The following is a 17,115-nucleotide window of genomic DNA, read 5'->3' as shown; positions in this document are numbered from 1 at the left end:
AGGGATGACTGCCCAGGTGCCAACGCTGACACTCATGGTACAGAGCAAGGAGTACGATGAGGAGGTGAATTTTATACACAGCTGGTTTGTTTTGAGGGTGAAGGGCATTTAATCATCTCCTTCCTGATCCCCTCCAAAGATTTTAAAGCTCTTGGGCTCCATGTCTAGACTACAGCTCATGCCACGCGTGGCACTGACACCCTGTCCAGTAGCATCCCTGCACTGCAGCCACGAGCACTGCTGGAGCCTCACCCTGGTAGAAGGAAGCTGCTCCTGCTGAGATTACAGAACTACCCCCAAAAAAATCACTGGGCTTATAAAAGCAGAACAAGATGATGAAAGTTATGTGTTTGGGTGCTGCCCTTTGAACCAGACTTTCCTCTTCGTTCAGAAAGCCTAGGGAAGCATCAAGAGTGGTTTTTTTCTGCCTCGCACTCGCTCTCTGGGGCAGCGGCTTCTGCTTTTTGCCCCAGCACAGCACAGCAGCTTTCCCACCAGTTAACAGCCTGCTACCTCAAAACTGTGTGAAAAGGCTTTGAGTTTTTAATTACCAAACATACTTCACTCTTGCCACAGGAAAAGAAAAAGACAGAAGAGGAACATCTGTAATTCAGAGAATCTCTGACTTGAGAAATTCCTGATCTGAGCAGTTCAGAAGAAGGGAAGCAAACGTGTACCTCCCAGAAAAAGCTGATAGAAAACCAAACTCCCAGCTCATCAGGACCAGAGGAGGTTTTCTCCTCCTTTTACAGCTCTACAAGGAGATTAACCTGGAGAACCATGGACGGAGCAACACTTCCACTCTCCTGAGTGCACTCAGGCTGTACTCCTTCAGTCTAATCCTGTTTTTGATACCAAATCTGCTGTCTCTCTGGCAACAGCTAATGCCAAAACTTAAATCTAGATGAGGAGAAAGTGATGCCTAGGCATCTTAAATAAAAATGTCTTACGATGTCCAAGCTCCTGAGCATCTGACAATGCACTGCATCCAGTACCTGCTAAAGTGCATTATTTTTACTCATGTGGCTACGCAGAGGTTTAGGAGTCCATTTTTTAGGACTGTAACTTGCAGATTCCTTCTTTGTATTTAGTTACTTCGTCTACAGAGTGCAGATACTACCTACTTACCCAGATAATAAAAGCAGTGAAAATTTAGTTAACTTCAAGTCTTTGTGGATCAAAAACAAGGCAGGCAGCAGCTGCTAAGCAGATAGTGAACAATCTGCTCCAAAAGACAGGGAAAAAAAAAAAATCAAAAATCTGATTTACTTCAACTTATTACTTAAATATAAGATTTCCCGTTTGAAACTTAATATTCAGCTTGAAATCTAAATTTCTGGTTTTCTGAGGAACAGAATAGGAATAAGAGTTTGTCTCCTTTGCTATGCACATCTTTGACATCCCAAGAAATGTAGAACTAATACCAAGTCAGGCTTATATTTTTCATCAAGAAGTGCTTAAAAACATAGAAGATTCCTTAGGGAAGTGAGAAATCCTAAACTGGAGTCAACACCCAACCTTTTATTTCTTAAGTAACTTCAGTCTTAGCAATGCAGCTGGAGAAAGAGCTCGTTAGAGCAAGCAGGAGATAGGAATGGCTGCACTGGGTCAAAGCCCAGACAGGCACCTAATCTACAATTGTGCTCCTCCAACAGTGGCCAAAGCTGGATGTCTGGGGAAGAAGATAACAGCAGGAGGGGCATGCACGGCTTCCCCTCTTCATCACTTGTATCTCAGACTGTCTAGGTCAAATGTGTTTGTGTGTTCAGTAACACGAACATTTTTTCTTCTCTGAGCTTGTCCTGCCTCCCTTTGAACTCGTGTCAGCTTTTAATATCCACAAGACTCTGCAGCAAAATGTTCACCTTCTGTGTATGTGGTAGGAAACAAACCAAACCAAAAACCCTTTTGTTTTAAAGCCACTGGCTTCATTCCTGCCTCCTTTGGAAGAGACAAGGACCATTTGATTGCCATGCTGCCTTTCTGTATCAGTCCTCCATCACCTCTAGCAAGTAAGTGACTTTCATTTGCAACTTCAACCAGCTTCATAGCCAAAATTAAGATCTTCAGAATTACATAAAGACGTCCTGTAAAATCACAGTGAAACCAGTGAGGGCCACTTCGAGACCAGTCATTTTAAAAACCTCACTTGAGCATGGTAAAGCCTGGCATTATGCATTCTTCCAAGTTCGTTTTTAGGAGTTATACCAATGAAAAGCAATTCATTCATACTTTTCCAGCAGTAATATATTACAGGGTCCTTGGACCCTACCATAGTATCATGATTTATACCTTGGTATAAATCAATATTTCAGCATTGCTGACCAAATGCAACAGGATGCATTTGAAAGCTAGAGCAAAATATAAATTAAAAATAAATCTGAGTTATAAATACCTGGGCTGCATTTAATTACCCAATTATCAGAGTGTTGATAGAAACTTCAGTATAAATACAATCGACAATCCCTGAATTAGCATATTTTCAGAACACACTCGAGAGCTCATTAAAGAAAGGTACAAAGTTAGAAAGCCGTGCTCGCAGTCTAGTGCTTCTGCAAGAAGTTGGAATTAGAGGACTAGAACAAACCTCTCTGCTTTGACAGCAAAGCACTGCCTAGCCTTTCACATTTATCATCTCTCCCACCCCCAGTTCCTGTTACACAATTGTTTATAAATCAAGCCTTGTTTTTCCTGAAAGCTGAACTTATCACAAAATTAAAACCGAGAAAATACACCCTGTAAACATCTTTTTTCTATAAAGCCTGCTATTTTGTTGGAAGAGAAAATTCCAGAACTGAGATTTCATGTTTTTGCTATTTAACAAGAACTCAGTTTGAACACAAAAATCAAAGCATGAGGAATAACAAAGGAAGGCCTTCAGCGGTAACTTCCCGGCTTTTTATCAAGAAGCAATTCTTTTAAAGGATAATTTCCCACACACACAGCTTTAAGACGTGCCCTACCTTCATCCTTCATAAATAGCAGTCGCTGCCCTGAAGAAATAAAGTCTTAAATAACAACGCCAGCAACAGGAGGTACCAGAAATTAATGCTGTTATCTTGGGAACAGAATCAAGTGTACTTCATGGGAAAACAGTGCCAGGCCCATTCTTCTGCTTTTCAGTGAAATTCTGCAAAAATTTCTTTATAAGAGGAAGTCAGTTGTAAGTTTTCACCCACCCGTAAAGTTATGCCATGTTAGATCTATTGATTTTTAGAAGTTTGTCCTTGCAAGCTCTTTATAAGAAGAAATATTAATGTAATAAAAATTGGGGGAAAAAAATCCAGGGTGCTAAGGAGCGATGGTGGAATAGTTTACTATTCTTCGCAGCATCAAGAACTACGTTTGACTTAAGTTATAACTACCTATAATAGAAGCTCTGATGTTTTCATTAAGTAATGAAGCGTACACAGTGCTGAAGATCTAATAGAGAAATTAGTTAAATTTATAGCAAGATATGACAACGAATTGAGAATAAAGTATAGGAGTATCTGCATTTTTAGCCTGAACAATAATATCTTCCATTAATGAAATCAAATTCCAAAAAACTGTTTGCTCATTTACAGAAGTTAAAGTTTCTTTCTTTAACATTTCCATTGTCCTCTCTACTGCATGCTCATGTTGTGTTTCATGTGTTCTTGTACATGGTTCAGTGTAAAAGAAACCTAAGACATTCATATATACATGCAATAACTTAATGCAAATGCAACAGGTGGAAAGAAAACCCACTTCTAATGGCACATAATTTGGTGGTTGGGGTTGGACAGGGTACTGTTAGCCCCTTGAGAGCTTAAAAACCGAGCACAGAACTAATAAAAACATTTGAATGTTTCTTCAACACCCGACTTTGCTTACTAATGGAAACAATTCTATCTTCCATAGAAAAGCTAACTACAGAATGGCTCAAATAATAATCAGGAAAGGAGGAGCAATGTAAGCTGCTGACAACTGTTGAGGACCATAGGTCACATAAAACGTGCAAGCCAAGTGTTGTTTCACTAGAAAGATTTACACAACTACGAAGTTCAAGAGCATAATCCTATCCAAGACAGGAGCAGCAGGGATACAGCTGCTGAATTTAACCCATGGATTATTTCCTTTTGCATTTAAGGTGACAGCTCCACTGAATTTGCCCCCCAGTTTAGACAGATTTCACAAACTGAAACAACTATAAAGCTCCCTGAATATATATATAAATATATATATATATATCTCCTTGAATTTTAATATATTTTTTCCTTATGTGCAACCTTTAGAAATCCCTATTAAGTGTTTGTAGTACAGATACTGCAATGCTGCAGAACGGGCTTTTAGTGCATACTACCTAGTAGGACTGAAAACGAGAGTCCTACCTAGAGGCTGTGGATGTGGTCTACCTTGACTTCAGCAAGGCTTTTGACACCGTCTCCCACAGCATTCTCCTCAAGAAACTGGCTGCTCTTGGCTTGGACTGGCACACGCTTCGTTGGGTTAGAAACTGGCTGGATAGCCGGGCCCAAAGAGTCGTGGTGAATGGAGCCAAGTCCAGTTGGAGGCCAGTCACTAGTGGCGTCCCCCAGGGCTCGGTGCTGGGGCCGGTCCTCTTTAATATCTTCATCGATGATCTGGACGAGGGCATCGAGTGCACCCTCAGTAAGTTCGCAGATGACACCAAGTTAGGTGCGTGTGTCGATCTGCTTGAGGGTAGGAAAGCTCTGCAGGAGGACCTGGATAGGCTGCACCGATGGGCTGAGGTCAACTGCATGAAGTTCAACAAGGCCAAGTGCCGGGTCCTGCACCTGGGGCGCAATAACCCCAAGCAGAGCTACAGGCTGGGAGAGGAATGGTTGGAAAGCTGCCAGGCAGAGAAGGACCTGGGAGTGATGGTGGACAGTCGGCTGAATATGAGCCAGCAGTGTGCTCAGGTGGCCAAGAAGGCCAACGGCATCCTGGCTTGTATTAGGAACAGCGTGACCAGCAGGGCTAGGGAGGTGATCGTCCCCCTGTACTCAGCTCTGGTGAGGCCGCACCTCGAGTACTGTGTTCAGTTTTGGGCCCCTCGCTACAAGAAGGACATCGAGGTGCTTGAGCGGGTGCAGAGAAGGGCGACGAAGCTGGTGAGGGGCCTGGAGAACAAGTCCTACGAGGAGCGGCTGAGGGAGCTGGGCTTGTTCAGCCTGGAGAAGAGGAGGCTCAGGGGCGACCTTATCGCTCTCTATGGGTACCTCAAGGGAGGCTGTAGCGAGGTGGGGGTTGGCCTGTTCTCCCACGTGCCTGGTGACAGGACGAGGGGGAATGGGTTTAAGTTGAGCCAGGGGAGTTTTAGGCTAGATGTTAGGAAGAACTTCTTCACTGAAAGGGTTGTGAGGCATTGGAACAGGCTGCCCAGGGAAGTGGTGGAGTCACCATCCTTGGAAGTCTTCAAAAGACGTTTAGATGTAGAGCTTAGGGATATGGTTTAGTGGAGGGCTGTTAGCGTTAGGTTGGAGGTTGGACTCGATGACCTTGAGGTCTCTTCCAACCTAGAAAATTCTGTGATTCTGTGATTCTGTACAGCCACAGGATGGCCACTGAAATACAGAATACCACAAATCAAAAAGCAGGAATTCCCAGAAAATCATTTCACTATTGTTTGATAAAAATGTTACTGATCATCAAAGCAACCTTAAGGGAAGAAACACTAAAAACTACGATATTGTGTTAACCAAGATCCATTTCTGTGCCTAAACCCATATTGGGACCAGAGGAGACACAGTGAGGTATTTTTACATTGCAACCAGTGTAGCTTGCAAAGGTCAGAGGCTACGAACAGCTCACTATTAGAGCTGCAGAGACCATGCTGCTTCTGTAACCACAGGGGTACGCAGCTTGTTCAAGTACCTAAGTCAGAGGCCTCTGCTTAAACAGAAACCACAAGTGTCCCTAAGTGAGAAACACGGCCTCAAACACCACCTACAGCAAAGCCAGGCGTCATAACAAACCACGTTTTATTAACATACCCTTCGTGCTGAACAGAAAGGGAAACAGTTATGAAGACTGAGCAGATGATTCACTTCTACTAACCTTAATGGGCTAATGTTTAGGGTGGTCATCTAGTTTAGGGCGGTCATTGAGACCAGAGTTCTCCTCTTTGTAGTCAGTGTGAAGAGATACCTTCAGAAAAATAATGATCCCATCATACGACACCTGCTTAAGATAAACAGAATGAAAAGCTTTCTCCAAGTGCAGCTATCTCTCAAGTATAAAGCAATCCTAAACACTGAAACTTTGAAGGATTCATCTGCCCCCACTAAGAGAACCTCTACATGTTAAAGCAGTAAATGAAGTGCAGAACAAACCCTTACTGAAGGATGGCATCCAATTTTCTCAAATTGAAAATGCTGCCGAGCTGCTGTGTCTTAGGTAATCCCTTTGGTCATGTCTGCACTTGAATCGCAACAGCATCTTAAGGGTTGGGCTGCCCTGGCATAACTGAAACAGATAAATCTTAATACATAACCAATACCTTACAACCCTAGCGAGTGTTTTTGCACCCTTTATCAGTGCTTATCAAGAGGTGAGCACATCACCAATAGAGACAAAAGCAGAAAACACGGGACCTCTGCTTTACACAGTCTGTTTTCTCTACTAGTAGCCTAGAGGATTTGGGTGGATGGTAACACCCAAGCACAGGTAACAGCTTGAGTCGGCCTGATGACAAATAGGAGTGGCAGGGAAGATTTTCAAAGTGCAGATGCTGGAGGAAAGACTTCAGTAGTCTTCCTGGTTCATCAGAGTGCTTTCAGCTGCTAAGGCAGGTAAAGGTTTTGGAGCTCAAAAAAACAGTACAAGTCCTACTAAAGGCCACTCAGACTACTAGAAAGTTGAGAGAAGCACTTTTAAATATGTTTATGTAAATATATTTTATTTATACATCTATTTAAAAGATTTTTATGCATATGCCCAAGCTAAGAAAGTATATATCTTTATGTGCGTATACCATATAGTAGCATAAACACAGAGCAATCATCTTACAAACTTCTAAGAACGTGCTTAGTATCGTAAAGGCAGGAATTTAAAAGCTGCCTTTTGGTTTAAAACCTGTAATTTAGAAGGCTTTCCAGGCACAGTTGTGACAAATGAAGGGTCAGGGCTCATTCTTAACCCTGACAAAAAAAGCACACGCAGCATAACCGGTGTGGTTCTTCAGCACTGTCACGCAAACCAGCAGCCATGGCAGTGACCCGATCACACACGCTCATGATGCAAGAGAAATATATTTAGTATGTACAGACAGAAAACCTCAAATCAACTCTCAGTTCCTCCTTTCAGGTTAAAGCTGCACCCTCCTAACATTTTAAAAGGGAGCATAAGTGCGTGGAATGGCATGATTTGGTGATGCTTAGCACACGGTGTGACCTTTAGGAAAGGCAATTCAGAGTTAGAAATCACTGACCACTGCAACGTCCACACTGAGACTGGGTCTGAGGCACCTAAAATCCAAAAGGTGGCAGCAGATCGGGGATGTCTGCAAGATTTCACGAGGTGCCTACCTTTACACCAGTCCAACTCTCTTAAATCAGCTCTCTCCTGCCAGTCGGCATGCCTGCAGTGCTGCCACTGTGGGTAAGCCAAGCGTTTCTTGTGCCTACAGCACAATTTCAGGATTCCCATATCTAAATCCTTTGAAAGGCAAAATTTAGTAGACATGAAAAGAGTCCTGAAGAGAGCATGTCTGCCCTATGCTGGATTTGTCGAGAGAAACCAGCTGCTGTGCAGCCACACGTTGTGACTCCTGGAGCCTGGAGGAGAGAAAGTAAGAGGAGGGCTGACTCACTTGCCAGCACTGAAGTCACTCCCGTGGCTGAGCCCACGATTACGGGGCTGTAGCTGTTCACAGGACGAGCCACGGCCTGTCCTAAGGCCCTAGGGGCAAGCAGCAAAGCACAGCTTGCACTCACAGGGCCAGAGCTTCCTCACCTACTAATCCACAGCAGCAGCTGGAAATAGTCCGTGACCTGCATCACGCCCCACGCCTTGCCCAGGCGCTGTCCCAAAGAGCTCCAAAAAAGGCCCAAACAAGCCAGGGAACACGTTATGAGCAAGAAAGAGACATTTGTTGGGCAGTACTCAAGCCTGCACCACTGTCCCTTTTAGGCTGGCAGCATACACACAGCCCCAAACTAATCCTTGGCACCTGGCCTTGCTTGGCTGCCTATCAGCCAAGTTTTAGGGTCATTCTTCTAATACAGCAGTACGTGACTTACCCAGTAACTTTTTGTGTGTTTTGGTGGAAGGACCATACCTACCCCTCCTTCTAGTTTTAAAGGCAATGTCTTGAGACAACCAAGTCAAAGAGAGAGCTTCTTAACTGCACGTAGACACCTACCTCCAGAAGAGATTCAGATCTTCAGACAAACCTAACAGAAAACACTCCCAAGAAGGTCACACACCACCAGACAACACTCACCTGCATTCCTAGGTGCTTAATTCCTCCTCACAGGGAGCACAGAAACCTAACCTAAAATTGTACGCTGCATCCAAGGGAGCAGGCAGCAAGCACTTGAGCATGGGGAGCTCCACAATAACCACGTCCCTCTACAACCAAAGACCAGGGGGCTACATATTGAGCTTGTGCTTTACCAAATACTAAGGAGTACCTGACCTGCAACTCTGCACAGCTTCTCTAAGTGTTTAAACAAATCTCAGGCATGCTTATTTAATATTTTCCTCCTTACTGCATGATCAAAGAAGGTTTGCTGTTATTCCGGCTCAGGGAGTCTGTCGTATTTGTGCAGTAAATATATTCTTTGGGAACGCATTGTTTTCTTCTGGAAGGTATTTCTGCCACAATGAGCTGCATAAATTAAAACCAACAGTCTCTGCTGTGGGATGAGGCAGCTGAGCACAAACATGAACTACACGTTTAGTTGACGAAGATACACTGCAAACATTGAGTTATATTCAGTGATACATGACAAAAGAGCACTGCAGATCTCATCACAAATGTTTAATTGACAACATAAAGTACAGAGGAGGAGTTGATGAAGGGGAAGCATTGCAGAGCACAGTTTAGACAACAACACATGGATGAAGTCACAGATCGAACTGTGGGTTAGGACAAAGCAAAATACACTTGCCTCCTTCAGACAGCACTTTAACCAAAGAGAAATACCCTTGAAGAGACCTTTATCTTGCATCAGTCATTCCAACATTGTAATGCCTGTCAATATTGGCTCTCCTCCTTCCTTTAAGAAATATAAACACCAATTAGGACAGGAAGTGCTAAAGAGCAACGCAGCCAGTGAGGGCTGCGGTGTCAACACCTGCAGTGCAGTCATCTGTCTCACACAAACACACCCACACCAAAACCTAGCAGACCAGATCACCGCAAATTTGCAGACTTCAGACTGAACTAATTCCATTCAGCCCAGCGCACAGGGGTAGAGCCACTGTACTTCCCCATTTCCTTTTGGGTGCTGCGGGGCTGCAGCTGCTCCCACTCCTGTGAACTGCAGAAGCTACCAGGTAGCCTTTTAAAACCCCAGTCCTGTGTGGATTACCCTTTGGACTCCTCTTACTCATGAGGACTCACTTAAGTATGACTTCAAGGATGCCAAATGTGATGCAAAACGGGAACGGTCTGTACTCTTTACCTACTGTACATGTGAAAAGGCATTTATAGGAATCACAGTTCCTGCAGGGGACTAAAAGGAACCTAATACCTTGCCTGGCCCTCCTTCTTCATGGCTGTGAGGCAGGGAAACAACTGGATTGATTTGCAGGTATGAATAACAGGACGGACACTCCACAGGTATTTTCTTGATATCTTCTTCAATTACTCAGGAAAAAAAAATTCCTGAGATACAATTCAGGCAGTACAGAGATTTTGCTCCTGAAATAGATTGTGAAAACTGACAGACTTTGGTTTACTGGCACCGAAAGTCTGCTCTTCCCTGGTTCTTCCCAACACACAGCAGCGAGCAGCAACGCTTCAGCCAAACACATGGCACAGCAGCTGACAAGGAAACTCAAAAATTTGCAAATGTGTTCACATAACCTTCATTTAAGATATTCAAAATAATTCCTTTTTTTGACTGGCTATTAGAAAGAGAGATTTGACAAAAAAGGCTGAGTGTGAACTCCTGGGCTGGCAGACCGCAGGCTATCCCTTTTCCATAGGAAATGGACTTTATCATCTGTTCCAAGGTTTAAGTTATATTTATATAGATATGATAAAAATTAATCAATGACTTCAGATACCTTTATTTTTAAAGTAACTTTAGTCCGTTTAATTGAAGTTATCAAATTAAAATGGTGCTTAAATACTTCGAGATGAAGCACACATGCTCTGCAGTTGAATATAGACATATAGGTAGTATGGTATGTATAGATAGTATGGTATTCTTTTACTTTATGAATAAAAATATGCAGTGTTGGTATTATGAATGTATTCCAAATTCACCTTCACATAATCTGCAAAATTGCTTATTGATGGAAAGTAGAGAATATTTCTTTTCTGTGCTGCTGCACAGCCTTTCTTTGTTTTATCCCCTCTTCCTTTTCCCTCTAATTAAATTATCCTTATCTAAACACATGAGTTTTGTTTTGTTTTTTCCTTTCTTTCCAGCATATTTTCTTCGCCCACTCTTCTGAGGACGGGGAGTGAGAGTGCAGTTGTGGCAGAGTTCAGCTGCCCAGCAGGGCAAAGCCACCACAGCTAAAGGCAAGGATGACCTAGAAAAGTTTCATCTGCCTCCTAAAGTACAAATGACTAAATCAGCTAGCAATGCAAAAAGCAATAAACATACTCAATGACTAGCAAAGGAGTGATGTATTATCTTCCAACACCAGTAAGAAACAATCTTTCACATTCATTCGATACAGCCTCCAAAGTCAGATAAAGGTCAGATGGGCTCTTAAGATTTTTTCTTCAGCGAAATTATGCAAGGCGTTTTTCCTCATAAAAGCTCTGTGACAAGTAAAACTACAATAAATTCAGCTATTCCGTTCAATTTCTCCGTCCCTTCGAATTTCACATTGCAGTCCTGCTTCCAAAAAGCAATCAGGAAAATGAGGAAAGCTCGGAGAAAGACAAGACGATCCACCTGACTTTCCAAAGAGCAGACAAACCTTGTAATGGATTGTTTCACCTCTGCGGAAAAGTAAGAACTAGATGAAAATATATCATTTGTTTTTTTTTGCATGATACATACTTTTCTTCAGAGTATAACACTTCTCTAAAAAGTACATTAAGCATATTAGAGGAACTTCAACCTAAAGAGGTTACACTTAGGCTAAAGAGTTGCACTTTTCATACTAGAATCACAGGATATTCCAAGGTAAAATGGACCCACAACGATCAAATCCAATCCCTTGGCTCCACAAAGGACCACCCAAAAATCAGACCATGTGTCTGAAACCATTGTGCAAACGCTTCTTGAACTCCAGCAGGCTCAGTGCCTTGACCACTGCCCTGCGGAGCCTGTCCCAGTACCCGACCACCCTCTGGTGGAAAAAGCCTTTTGTCAACACTGCTGACATTTCACTACTTCTGGTCCCCGAGCCACCACTCTCCTGGTTACAGAATCACAGAATGGTTTGGGTTGGAACTACATTTTCTTTAAGGTCCCTTCCAAGCCCCTGCCATACCTTCCACTACACCAGGTTGCTCCAAAGGTTTCTTATTCTGTGTGTAGGATATGTGTAGGCTGGTTAAAACTTGCAGCCTTTCCCCTTAAGGGCACCTGTAGCTCCAAACAGGGTTCAGGTACTCACTTTTTTGTCTGTACTCTTCATAGCACTAAAATGCTAAAGTAGAGAGCATTCTTTGAATTATATTGAGAATTTTACTTCCCTTTAAGCTACGAAATACCTGCAAGAATTAAACTGTTTATTCAAATTACAATGGATGAGGAAGACAGGGATGGACAGCAATGCTGGGAAAATGGGTAACTGTTACAAGTCCTACAAGGAGGCAACGGAGACCAATTCAAAGTCACAATATAGCTGCACACTCCTGTTGCAACCAGCCCATAGCTGGTTGCCAGCACTGGCTTCCCTCAGCTTTTGAGAGCCTCGCTGTGCCCTCTAGTGATGAGCCTGCCAGCAACAAAAGGAGGGACAACAGGAGACTGAACTGAGCATCCTGAGCTCCTGGAGATCCAGATGAGATTATCTGGATGTTGTTCTTGGGTAGAAATTGGTAGGTAAAGGCTTGTTACTGATCAGTAAGTGGTTTGCATTAGGTAGCAGAAGCCAATTTCTGCTCTTTGTCCTCCAAAGGATAAAAATTCTGAAACAAACACTCTTTAAACATTTCAAAAATGGCACAAGTAATGTGCTTCACCTTCCCTGTTGCTATAAGCTCTGGTACAAGACTCTCAAGCCTTCAAGTGCTTTCAGGCAATCTTTTTCAAAGAAAAGCAAAACCACAAAGAAATTCGTACAGCAGTGGAGACATCATACCAAGACATCATACAAACACGCCAAAGCATTACAGAGGAAAAAATACTGCACTCTGGTACATCAGCTACAGCACTGCACCAGCAATGCTGGGGTGATGAGCATGAATCTCAAGGCACAAATTGTGGTTTGCTAATGCAACAGGTCACCTTCATAACAGGACACATTCAGAGAGCTGCCTGACTCATGCCCGTTGACTCTGTTGGCAATGAAATCAAGGAAAATGGGCTGGTTGGTATTAAGAGGTCAACCAGACTCAGCTTGAAGCATGGTAATTATTGCCCTATAATGCTGAGGCCAGCGTGCTTCTCCTGAGCTAGGAACCTGAGCCCAAGATGCAGCTCCAGTGGTTCTGACACAACGCTACAGGCTCTTTATGGGAGCATGACCCCACAGCCTGGTAAAATATCACCAGTATGAGAAAATTCAAGAAAATTGTTAGCTTTTCAAGCTTAAGTCGTACACAGAAAACCATACATAGACTTGCTTCACAATTGCAGTATCATATTGGATAAGGCATATTGTGTTTTTAGATTTCCCAGAACTACAAGGTAACCAAGTAGATTCTTACACGGTCACTGTGCTTCCTGGTCAAAATTAGCAGTCTTTATATATAGCAGTCCTCTTTTGTCACATTAATAGCATATTTTTGGTTTAAAAGTAACACGGAATATAAGGAGACAGCGGTCAGTTTACTGAGATCCAGCCTCAGAAGCATAACCCAACCTGCCAGCCTGGTTTTTATGGCCTTCAAAAAATACCCAAGGAATTGAAGTGCCGAGTACAACGTGAATCAGAATTGTAAGTACTATTAACAACCACATCAGAGGCACAGAACTAAGGCCGCCACGTCAAGTAGGAATGAAAACTGGATAAAACAATAGCATACATATAAAAGCACAGCATGCATTGCCTATTGCCACCAAGATAGTGTTTATTACCCTTCATATCCATGGTAGACTGGTAGAAGATGTTGGATTACCATCACCTAAATGAGAACAACTATCAGAAAAGCTCTGTCACTTTCTCTGATATAACCTTTTATTTTTTTTCCAAAGCCTGAAGACATGTTAAGACTAAACTTGTTTAGCTCTTGTATTACTAGCAAAATAAACTACATCTCAGCAAGACCACAACTTATTTTATAGAGTTGAGTGTGATCCTTTTTTCTAAATACACATTATACAAGGATAGATACTACTTGAAAGCATTACTTACAGACTGCCAAGCAAGAGATTCCATAATGCGATGTTCGCAGCGTTCTAGATGCTTTATCATGTCCCTTGTTAGGCTTGGCTCCACTTTAATAAAACTTTCAATCACCTTGTAGAAGTCAAAAGCTTTTAAATCAAATACATTGAGAATCCACGGGAAAGACAAGTCTGTTTCAGCACTGCTACCATCATTTTGTGAAGCAGTTCCTACAAGGAAGACGGATTAGTATTACCAGGAGTGCTACGTTCTTTCACTTCCGTTGCATCTCTTTTTGTGTTTATTGAATCATTGCCAGTTTGGAAATTTCAGCAACCACTCTTTTCTTGCTATTTACTGTATTTTATGTATTAGAACAAATAGCCAAAATTATCGATACGTAAAAATGCTCTTTGGCACTTTTGATTCAACTTACTGACATACGTAGACATGACAACTTCAAGAGCACATGCCAGAAGAGATGTGTGGAAGATGTTATCGTTCAGCAGTTTGCTAAGGGAAAAAAGAAGTCGTTATTACTTGCCTTAACGCTAAAATAGTGGATAATAGTAGTGAGTTATGGACACATACCTGAAATTGTGCACTGAAAGGCGCTGTTCTTCCTGAAATGCATAAATCAAGCTTGTGATTCTTTCTGGAATTTGGACACACAATACCAAGTTACAAGTACTAAACTTACCGACTTCAGCATAGACTCCATCACTCTGTAATACAGCCGTACCCCAAGTATATATCTCTATTAAAAGAGAAAAATATTACAATTAGTTCTTAACAAAACTACATCAGGCAGACTCATGTTTTATTGATTTAGAACTTTTTTTTCCTTTTTGTTTTGCAGTTTTGATTGTTTTTTGGTTTTCTTTTTGGAAGTGATAATATAAAGATCTCATTTTCCTCAGCTCCAATTGCCAATAGTACTGGAAAAGCCTCAAAGGCTACTAAGGGTTTGTGACCACCTCAACCACACTAATACCAATGTTTATGTCAAGTCACGGCTAATAAGATAAACAGCAGTGCTGACAGAAAATATAGAGTACAAACTTGGTTGTATTTGCTTTCCAAAGATCCTTGTAAAAAGCACAGCTGGCCTACTGATTTTATAAGGAAGCAAGTCACTTTGCATAGTTTTAGGCTCAGTTACCTAAATGAATGCAAGTATACCTTTCACTAAATGCATTCTGCCCAGCAATTTTCTTATTTTCCATTAAAGTGCTTCTAGCATTCTCCCCCACCCAGCTCCTATTGTTCCTTAAATAGGAAAAATCACTTGTTAAATATTTTCTTTACAGAGCATTAGAAAAAAAAAACACGTCCTTTCCTCAAGTTGAACCGAGTATTATTGCTTCCTAACATTATTAATCTTCACTGGAGGAGGACAGTCGTTAAGTCAGGTCTCATGTTAGCTAGTACCAACAGAGTTCAGATGAGTAATACTCAAACAAAACGTTAGTTACCTGTGAGCCAATTTCAGCGCATCCTTGTCCAACTGCTTCAGCAAATTTCTTTTTGAAGATGTGGCCAAGACTTTCTACTCTTTTCAGGATACTATCCTTAGGGTTCACTGTGCAATTCTAGTAGAGGACAGGAAAGAGCGTAGGGGAAGAAAAGGCAAGGAAAGGCTATTTTACTTCAAAAACATTTTAATGATTTAATCAAATTAGTCCTGCATCGCTTTGTAGCATCTCTTAATCATGTCATCAGCATAAATCAGAGTGGACTATTTAAAAATATTTTATATTAAAAAAAATATTAAATAGTGGACTATTTAAAAAAATAGAATATACAATATACACATAGTGTTCAACAATTCCCAGTAACTAAACTCCGTTTCTCACATCCATCTAACTGCAATTAATACTAGTAATATGACAACTACCAACTATTTTAGTGTCTTTCAAGCATAAAGTATAGTTAAATTGCTGAATATGGACACAAGAGACTCTCTGAACACATCCTTCTTCTCTTCCTATGTCTCTTTATACCCTTTTATTTTTCTGATACATAAACTTTTAGTGTAGTAACAGAAAGATTTAAGTACTTACTGTCTCCTAGTACGTATCAGATAAATAGAAATGGTTTCTAAATTAGGAGTTCAAGAGTAATTACATTTAAACCATCCCAATCAAAATGTACATCTTCCAAAATATTTGTTAATAAAAGCGTTACCAGAACATGTATGTCAGATCTCAATGAATAAGTTTTAATTGTGTGATAATTCTAACAGTCTTCCACAACTGTTTCATCAAGTCACTTCACTTACATTGAAATATGCGATAAGGGTATCAGATGGTTTATCAGCTGCTGAGTTTAGAATCATTATCAATTGCTGAATTGTATTCATTGCAGCTCTGGAAAAAAAAATAAAAAGCACTGAGGTTGACTCAACAGTTTCCAGAAACTGAACAGCACTTCTGCTAACAAAAAATGTACAATTTTAGTTTTCAACTCAGTTATCAAACAACCTGCTGGGAAAAAAAACTGTTGTACTGTGTTAATCATTGTGAATTCTAATAACCTGATTTATCTAATCATCTCATTATTAGAATTATTGCAATCCATAAGTAAGCAACCAGAAGATAAGTAATAAATAACGAGCACTTCTAAAAGCAATAAGATGATAAAATTGCAATCCCTATATATGAAATTATTCAGTTAAATTAAGCAAAAACCTAACAAATCATTTGGCTTTTGTAAAAAAGAGACTGGTGAACAAAAACAGCTTTTGTTTCAAGTCTTGCAATCACAAGTACAGTAAGAAAAGTGTACTGAAATGGGGTATTTGATATCCATTCACAAGATGATACAGCCTTTCTAACATAAATGCTTAAAAGAAAAGCCACGTTTTTCAAAAGCAGAGCTGCCAATGATCCCATTATTAATAGCATGAGAGCGTCTTCTCCAACCCTGGGTGGGAATTAAAAAGTCACATGAAAACTTAAGATTTATAAGATTTTTATTAAGTTTCTTCCATTTCCAATAGGAAGGTTGTAATTTGCTGAAATCCTAATTCTACTACCTTCTGCATCTGCAGCTAGGTTGGAAGATTTTTGCATTTAAGATCCTTAATTTTTAAACTGTTACAGATGAAGAGGAGGATGTGGACATTAATTTTTCAGTGTTCCTGAGAATTATACGTAGTATAGAAAGTAGAACACTGATTCTTTATTGCCTAAATGAGAAGATCAAAATCTATTACATTTTGTGAAGTGGGATGTATTGAAGTATTGAACTATGCCTCCATGTATGATCTTACTGGCTTTTTTTTTTTTTTTTTACAGTCAAATAGTAGAGAAAAAACAAAAAAGCATCAAAACCATCTGCATATATACACAATGCCTAGAACCTTCTTGCTAAAAAGAAATTTAAAAACAATTAATATCCATTGATTTATATCTAATGTCTTCTTAAAAAAAAAAAAGTGTAGAAGCTAACTTAAAGTCAACCCAAGTAATACCAGTATCTCAGAAGAGCTATAATTTA

General features: G+C 40.9%; 1 protein-coding gene across 2 annotated transcripts in view; it reads right to left on the bottom strand.

Annotated features, from left to right (window-relative positions):
* Window positions 1–17,115, bottom strand: part of RB1 (RB transcriptional corepressor 1) — an 80,940-nt gene that overhangs the window by 38,416 nt on the left and 25,409 nt on the right. For both annotated transcript variants that reach the window (XM_032199423.1, XM_032199414.1), the window contains 6 exons: window positions 15,896–15,983; window positions 15,090–15,206; window positions 14,315–14,371; window positions 14,206–14,237; window positions 14,051–14,127; window positions 13,642–13,844 (listed from right to left, as the gene is read on the bottom strand). In XM_032199423.1, coding sequence (XP_032055314.1) covers window positions 13,642–13,844; window positions 14,051–14,127; window positions 14,206–14,237; window positions 14,315–14,371; window positions 15,090–15,206; window positions 15,896–15,983 — 574 coding nt within the window. The remainder of the gene's footprint in view (window positions 1–13,641; window positions 13,845–14,050; window positions 14,128–14,205; window positions 14,238–14,314; window positions 14,372–15,089; window positions 15,207–15,895; window positions 15,984–17,115) is intronic.

This window comes from Aythya fuligula, chromosome 1 (genome assembly GCF_009819795.1).
Source record: "Aythya fuligula isolate bAytFul2 chromosome 1, bAytFul2.pri, whole genome shotgun sequence".
Lineage (NCBI taxonomy): Eukaryota > Metazoa > Chordata > Aves > Anseriformes > Anatidae > Aythya > Aythya fuligula.
This window is presented reverse-complemented; position numbering and strand designations above follow the sequence as displayed.